General features: G+C 43.5%; 1 protein-coding gene across 1 annotated transcript in view; it reads left to right on the forward strand.

Moving 5' to 3' along the window:
- Positions 1 to 8,484, forward strand: part of LOC109910556 (protein phosphatase 1, catalytic subunit, beta isozyme) — a 36,406-nt gene that overhangs the window by 15,600 nt on the left and 12,322 nt on the right. The window contains exons 3-4 of the mRNA XM_048596675.1: positions 3,893 to 3,964; positions 7,049 to 7,200. Of these exons, the coding sequence (XP_048452632.1) occupies positions 3,893 to 3,964; positions 7,049 to 7,200 (224 nt within the window). The remainder of the gene's footprint in view (positions 1 to 3,892; positions 3,965 to 7,048; positions 7,201 to 8,484) is intronic.

The raw sequence follows: 8,484 nt of genomic DNA on the forward strand, positions 1-8,484 counted from the left end.
TAGGAGGTGGGGGTGGGGCTTGAGGTGGGAGGAATGGTTAGGGAGGCAGGGACAAGCTGGGCTGGTTTTGGGATGCGGTCGGGGGAGGGGAGATTTTGAAGCTTGTGAAGTCCACATTGATACCCTTGGGCTGCAGGGTTCCCAAGTGAAATATGAGATTCTGTTCCTGCAGACTTCAGGTGGCATCATTGTGGCAATGCAGGAGGCCCAGGATGGACATGTCGTCCAAGGAGTGGGAGGGGGAGTTGAAATGGTTCGCGACTGGGAGATGTAGTTGTTTGTTGCGAACCGAGCGTAGGTGTTCCACAAAGCGGTCCCCAAGCCTTCATTTGGTTTCCCCGATGTAGAGGAGGCCACAATGGGAACAGCGGATACAGTATACCACATTAGCAGATGAACATCTGTTTGATGTGGAAGGTCTTCTTGGGGCCTGGGATGGGGGTGAGGGAGGAGGTATGGGGGCAGGTGTAGCACTTCCTGCGGTTGCAGGGAAAAGTGCCAGGGGTGGTGGGGCTGGTGGGGCGTATGGAGCGGACAAGGGAGTCACGGAGAGAGTGGTCCCTCCGGAAAGCAGATAAGGGTGGGGAGGGAAAAATGTCTTTGGTAGTGGGGTCAGATTGCAGATGGCGGAAGTGTCGGAGGATGATGCGTTGGATTCGGAGGTTGGTGGGGTGGTACCTGAGGACGAGGGGGATTCTGTTTTGGTTGTTACTGCTAGTAGGGGGTGTGAGGGATGAGTTGCAGGAAATGCGAGAGACACGGTTGAGGGCATTTTCGACCACTGTGGAGGGGAAATTGTGGTCCTTGGAAAAACGAGGACATTTGGGATGTCTGGGAGTGGAATGCGTCATCTCGGGAGCAGATGCGGCGGAGGCGAAGGAATTGGGAATAGGGGATGGCCTTTTTGCCGGAAGGTGGGTGAGAGGAGGTGTAGTCTAGGTAGCTGTGGGAGTCGGTAGGCTTGAAATGGATATTGGTTTCCAGGTGGATGCCAGAGATGGAGACAGAGAGGTCCAGGAAGGAGAGAGAGGTATCAGAGATGGTTCAGGTGAACTTAAGGTTGGGGTGGAAGGTGTTAGTGAAGTGGATGAACTGTTCGAGCTCCTTGCGGGAGCACGAGGCGGCGCCGATACAGTCACTGATGTAACTGAGGAAGAGGTGGGGGATAGGGCCAGTGTAGCTTTGGAAGAGGGATTGTTCCATGTATCCTACAAAGAGGCAGGCATAGCTTGGGCCCATGCGGGTACCCATGGCCACCCCCTTTATCTGTAGGAAGTGGGAGGAATTGAAGGAGAAGTTGTTAAGGGTGAGGACGAGTTCAGCTATGCGGATGAGGGTATCGGTGGCAGGGGACTGGTCGGGCCTGCGGGACAGGAAGAAGCAGAGGGCCTTTTGGCCATCTGCACGGGGAATGCAAGTGTACAGGGACTGGACATCCATGGTAAAGATGAGGTGTTGGGGACCAGGGAATTGGAAGTTTTGGAGGAGGTGGAGGGCGTGGGTGGTGTCACAGACGTAGGTGGGGAGTTCCCGGACCAAGGGGGAGAAAATGGAGTAGAGGTAAGTGGAGATGAGTTCAGTGGGGCAGGAGCAGGCGGAGACAATGGGTCGACCAGGGCAGTCAGGTTTGTGGATTTTGGGAAGGACATAGAAACGGGCAGTGCAGGGTTGGGGAATGATGAGGTTGGAGGCTGTGGGTGGGAGGTCACCTGAGGTGATGAGGTTGTGGATGGTCTGGGAGATGATGGTTTGGTGCTCGGGGGTGGGGTCATGATCAAGGAGGCGGTAGGAGGAGGTGTCAGAGAGCTGGCGCCTGGCCTTGGCGATGTAGAGGTCAGTGCGCCATACTACAACTGCGCCTGCCTTGTCTGCGGGTCTTATGGTGAGATTGGGGTTGGAGCGGAGGGCTGCACGTTCTGTTGGGGAGAGGTTGGAGTGGGTGAGAGGGGTGAAGAGGTTGAGGCGATTGATGTCTCGATGGCAGTTACGGATGAAGAGGTCGAGGGAGGGTAGGAAGTCTTGGGGTGGTGTCCAGGAGGAGGGGGTGTGTTGGAGGCGGGAGAAGGGGTCAGTAGAGGGAGGGTTAGGCTCACGATTAAAGAAGTAAGCGCGGAGGTGGCGGAAAAACTGCTCAACGTCCAAGCGTGAGTTGTATTCATCGATGTTTGGGTGGAGGGAAACAAAGGTGAGCCCTTTATTGAGACTGACCATTCATCCTCAGTAAGGGGGAGGTCTGGGGGGATGGTGAAAACCCAGCAGGGCTGGGTGCTGGTGTTTCCTCTGGAGCTGCTGGCTGTGGAGGCGGTGGGCGGCTCGACGTCGGCGTCGGCGGTGGGCAGACTTAAACCTACCTGGTTAGATACAGGGACACTGGTGCGAGTAATGTACGATAGTATTTTGGGTAAAAGCTGCAGTTCTGTTTCTTTCCAGTTTGAGGGATATTTGGGGATTAATGGAATTTTTTCTGTGTGTGTAAGTATCTTTGAATTAGTATTATGAGTAGATAGTTAGATTTATTCTATTTTATCATTTCTTTATTATTAGAATACACTTCAGTTTTATTATTGAAGAAAAGTTTGCAGCATTGCATATGTACACTTCAACAAGAAACCAGTTCATTAAAATAAAAACAAGTAATAATATAGGTTCCTGTCTGGGATCTGACTCGTCTGCCATTAACGATGGGATCATAACAACAGGAAGATGCTGTCTGAAAATGTTGGTGGATGCAAATTCTTTGAAAAAAGCATTAGTTCACCACCTGAAGAGTGAATTATCAAGGCTTGTGTAATTAGGGTGGTGGATTGAAATTAACTGAGCTGCTCTTGTGAATGTGACAAGCCAACCAGTTGCCTTCTGTGCTGTAACCATTCTTTGATTCTATAATGGGAGCATTTAATATAGCTTACTGTCTTAATATTACATCGCACAACAAAATATTAGCTCGTGGCAATTCTTAGAATGCACAGGAGCTTTTTGAATCTCTGCTTGTCCAATGCAGTTTATAGACTGACTAGTGCACATATATTTTAACCAAGTAAATATCGTGTGTTGTGTGTTGGATTTTGCAAATTGAACAGCAAATAATTTGCTCGTTAATATCTGTAGTATTAAATGAAATTTCAGGTAAAATGGGTGAAAAACAAACAGATGTAATTAAACCAAAGAAATGATGTTTTCCTTTTCAGCACATTGTTTAAGAAAAAGTAGCTTAACTGAAAGCTTTGATTCCATCCATGTTGTAACATTATTGTAGCTATTTCTTTCAGTTGACTAAATAATTTGAGGTTAACTGTTGTTGTACCTGCCAGTGTTAGGCAAAAAGATTAGCTTTTAACAGTTAAACTTGCAATAAACTACTGTCCGTAGGCCTTAAGGCATAGGAGCAGAATTAAGCCATTCAGATCATCATCTCAGCTTTCCCATTCAATGAGGTCATGGCTGATGTGATAATCCTCAACTTCATTTTCCTGCCTTTTCCCTATAACCTTTGACTTGCTCACTGATTAAAAATTTGTCTGTCTCAGCCTCAAATATACTTCACAACCCAGCCTCGTCAGCTGTTTGCAGTGAAGTCTATTATTGATGGAAGTGAAAGATAGAAGAGAGAATAATTACAATCAAATTGACAGACTTTAAGTCAAGAACCAGTGAAAGAAGTGCCAATATTGAAGAGACGACACAAAAACAAAGATTCTGATTAGTTGATATAAAGCATATGTTATAGGAAGAAGAGAGAATTCTGTGGTGTGAGACATTGGGAAAGAAGTGGTATGATGAGAGACATCGCTGAATCACTAATTCTATATAGTAAAGTGTCCAACACAAATCTGTTACATCTGTATGCAACCTTAGTTAACTTGTATTAACCTGCTATTTTCCCTTTCTGTAGGACTTTCACCAGATTTGCAGTCCATGGAACAGATTCGCAGAATAATGAGACCAACAGATGTTCCTGACACAGGTAAAATTATCATAAAATATCCTGGAATGTAGCTATTACTATTTTGTTTTGACTATTTCAGTTAGTGCCTTGAGAATCTCTCTGTCAAATCCACTGTCTAAGCATCCATTCAGACGTGGTTGGCTGATTCCCGTATCAATTATCAATACATTAATAAGTGCTTGACTTTGTTCTTTGAGCAACGAGTACTTAAAATGTCTCTGGTACTTCATCTTCACTTGACCCCAGAGAAAATCTATAATTGCACAAAATGCATGGTGCAGAAACAAATATTCTAATTTAAGAGGCAAATTTAAAATGATATCAGTAAACCACTACATGTCAGCAATTTGATGAACTTTAGGTGAAGGCTAAACAATGTAATAAATAAATAATGAGCATCAAACTACCACACAGATAACTGAAAAATCGACATAGTTACCAGAATTACATTCTCAGTAGCATTTACTTCTCTTGCCATTGGTGCGTGGTCTTGGTTTGTTCCAGCCATTTTCTCATTGGTTTAATGAAAAACATTCTTCGGGTAGTTCCTAGGATTCAGCTGCTTGTCAATAATGATCTTTGCTGATCATCGTACATATTCAGCACCGTGAGACTTCTCAGGTGCTGAAGCAGTTCGTGTCCAAATCCAGTAAGACCTGGACAGTATTCAAGCTTGAGTTGAAAAGTGGCAAACAACATTCGTGCCACACATGTACCAAGCAAAAACCATCTCCAACAAGAGAAAATCTAACCAATGCCCCTTTAATGACAGCGCCATTGCTGAATTCCTCATTATCCACATCCTGAAGAGTTATCATTGACCAGAAACTGAACTGAACTAGCCATATAAATACTGGCTACAGAAGCTGGCAAGAAGGTAGGAATCCACAATGAGGAGCTCACCTCCTGTCAACCCAAAACCTGTGTACCATTCTCAAGGCCCAAGTCAAGAGTGTGATGGAATACACATGCCTCTTTCCTGGATGGGTGCAGCTGCAAGAGCACTCACATACATAAGCATACCAATTTGGCCCTTCAAGCCTGCTCCGCTGATCAATAAGATCATGGCTGATATATTTGTGTTTCAAATTTCACATTCTTATCTCTTGCAATAATCTTAGATTCTTGTTACTCATGCACGTTAATCTGCCTTCACGCTAAAAATATTCAGTGATCCCAACCTCCATAGCTTTGAGGCAGTAAGTTCCAAAGTGTCTCAACAGTCTGAGAAAATCCTTGCTTCATCTCGGTCTAAAATGGCAGCCACTAATTTTAAGTGTTCCCTTGGTTCTGGGCTTGCCTACCTGAGTAAATATTCTCTTCCCCCTCCATCTTGTCAAAACCATGCAGGATCTTCTAAACTTGTATCTCATCTCACTCTTCTAAATTCCAGTGAAAACAAGCCCCATCTGTCTTAGAGAGATAGTAGGAAGGAGGGTCTCGACCCGAAACGTCAGCTTTCCTGCTCCTCTGATGCTGCTTGGCCTCCTGTGTTCATCCAGCTTTACACCTTGTTATCCCATCTGTCTTATCCTTCCTCCTAAGAATTCCTGCTCCTTCCAGGTATTAATCTCGAAATCCTCCTCTGAACCATCTCCATGTGCATTTATATCTTTCCTTAAGCAAGGAATCCAAAACAGTACGCATTATTCAAGATTGGCCTCTGCCCTGTATAACAGAAGTTCAACATTCTTTTATGGCATGCTCCTCTCCTCGTAAAGACTGTTGTTCCATTAGCTGCTTGTTGTATTTGCACACTAGCTTTTTCTGACTCTTGGATTCGAACACAAAGATCAATTCTGCAGTCAACCATTCATTCTTTAAGTATTTAAATAATCTTTATTTTCATTCTTACTGCCAACATCAATATCTCAATTTTCACACTATATACCCTATCTGTCAGATTTTTTTTTGCCCACTCACTTAATCTATTATGTCAGTTGACATCCCAGTATCATCCTCAAAACATACCTTCCTGCCAATTCTTATATCATCTAAAATTTGCATATCATGCGGTTGATCCCCTTCTCTGTCATTGATATAAATAGTAAAACATTGAAAACCCACCACAGTCCTCTGTGGAATTCCACTGATCATATCCTTCCAATCCGAAAAGGACCAATTTATGCACACTGTTTTCTGTAGCCAGTCAATCCCTTAACCGTGCTGGTATGTTACCCCCTATTGGGATGTTTGTTGTATGTTCTATAGCGAAGTCAGAAACAAAATGATTATTCATTACATCTGTCATTTCTTTATTATCTACTGTTAAAGCCCCAGCTTCACTCTTTGGAAGACCAGCAGTCACTTTATTTACCTTTCCTTTTTCAGATGTCTTTAGAAGCTGTCGCTGTTTACAGGTTCAGTTGAGATGTTCAAGAGGGCATTGGCAGTACCAGTGTACCTGACTGTTCTGTGCAGGACATATGGATTTTCCCGTTTAGGGTGATACAAAGGTTAGGTTATTCTGTAGGAAGGAGGTTATTGAGAAGCACAGGCCTCCCCATATGATCTCTCGCACTGTAGCAACATGTATCACTGTAGTTTGAAGCATCAGTAATACATACACTGACAGAGCAGCCACTGCATTGGCGTTGAGTTTCTTTTCCTGCCACTGACGCAGTTCATGTGATCATTGAAACTAAGAATCCGATGCATTCAAATCTGACTGCCGTTTTTAACCTACATGTTTATGCTATTTGTAGGTGACTCACTTTTCTTGCTGTGTCGGACAGTATGTTGAAGGGGAAAGAAAGATGTATTTTAAAATGACGAAGGAGAGGCAGGCCATCAAAGTTCTATAACTGCCATTAAAGATCAATCCCTTACAGAATACAACATTTTCTAAATATTAACCTATAGCTAATCATTTATTTGTTGGTTATCCAACCGTTGCCCTATATATTAGATTCATTTAAAAGGAAACTAGAAACAATCAATAATTGCACGTCTCTGTAACACTTGGAAATGGCATCGTGTTCAGCGCCAAGTTTTCCATCCTTAGTTGATATAGAGTTTTATTGCATCCCTGTGCTGTTCTCACAGAGAGGACATCTTTCTGTGGTTTTCATTGTTTTGATGTATATGTGTGTTTTTTTTCAGGTTTGCTTTGTGATTTGCTGTGGTCAGATCCTGATAAGGATGTTCAGGGATGGGGTGAGAATGATCGTGGTGTATCCTTCACCTTTGGAGCTGATGTAGTGAGCAAATTTCTCAACCGGCACGATTTAGATCTAATATGTCGCGCTCATCAGGTAAAAAAAAAAAATTTGTAAATGGAACAGTCTTTATGTGCAACTGTGAAATGTTCTTGCATGTTCTGCCAGAGCTGCTCAGCTCCTGACTTCTTTACAGCCTTGGTCCAAACATGGACAAAAATGCTGATTCCCAGAGTGAATTGAGATTAATTGCCCTCAGTGTCAGTTTTACTGAGTGCAGCATCGAGTAGGCCCGGCAAAATTGTAATAGGTGGGAATTAGCATGGGAGTGGGTTGGTGGTGAAGTTCTCTTTGGTTGAAGTCAGACCTAGCATAATGTTTGCAGTTGTTAGAGGCGAATTATTTCAGTACCAGGACATCTCTACATGAGCTCCTTAGGATAGTTTCCAAGACTCAACCGGTTTCAAATACTTCATCAATGATATTCCCGCAGGCATAGGATTCGAAGTTTGCTAATGACTGCATAGTATTCAGTTCATAACTATTCAGATAATGAAGCTATTCTATGCCCTTTTTCAGGTGAGACCCAAAATGATCAGATTTGTCCAATGAGTGACAACTAGCATTACATCACGTGTTGGGAAATGGCTGTCTCCAGATAATCTAACTGTTGACACTGTTTAATGCCATTCCTATTGATTAATACAATACTATCAGCCTTAAAATTCCAAATCTTATTTTAATTGATTTTAAATTTCACCAGTAGCCATGATGGGACTTGACCCACGTACCTAAGGCATTAACGTGGATCTTTGGGTTGCTAGTCTAGTAACGTTGCCATGACAGCACCATATCTCCATGACATCTGACCATTGACCAAAAAATTAAAGTAGAGTAGGTGAGGGGCAGGAAATTCTATGGGTTAGTAACTCTTTAGACATGCTGCAGGAGTTCCTCAGGGTAGTATTTTAGGCACAGCCATCTTCAGCTGCTTCATCAATGTCTTTCCTCCAACATTCAGTAGTAGGAATGTTTACTGATTAGTGTTCACGTTCAGTATCATTTGCAATTCCTTACACATTGAAGCAGTGCACGTCCATTTGCATTAAGATGTGGACGACGTCAAAAAAACTAGTATTGTAGATAGGACTTTAAAGCAAATAGAAAGGGGTTGGAGGAGCAGATGCATTGGAATCGCACTGTCTGCACATTCTGTTCCAAGACACGTATTATCCTGACTAGGAATTATTGTTTGGCTCAAAACCTGGAATCCGCTCCTTTGCAGCCCTATAACTGTACGTGCACCACATGGAATGCAGCTTTGCAAAAAGACAGGTCGTCACCACCTTTTCAGGGTATTAAGGATGAACATAACAGTTG

This window comes from Rhincodon typus, chromosome 5 (assembly GCF_021869965.1).
Source record: "Rhincodon typus isolate 14 chromosome 5, sRhiTyp1.1, whole genome shotgun sequence".
NCBI classification, from domain to species: Eukaryota; Metazoa; Chordata; class Chondrichthyes; order Orectolobiformes; family Rhincodontidae; genus Rhincodon; species Rhincodon typus.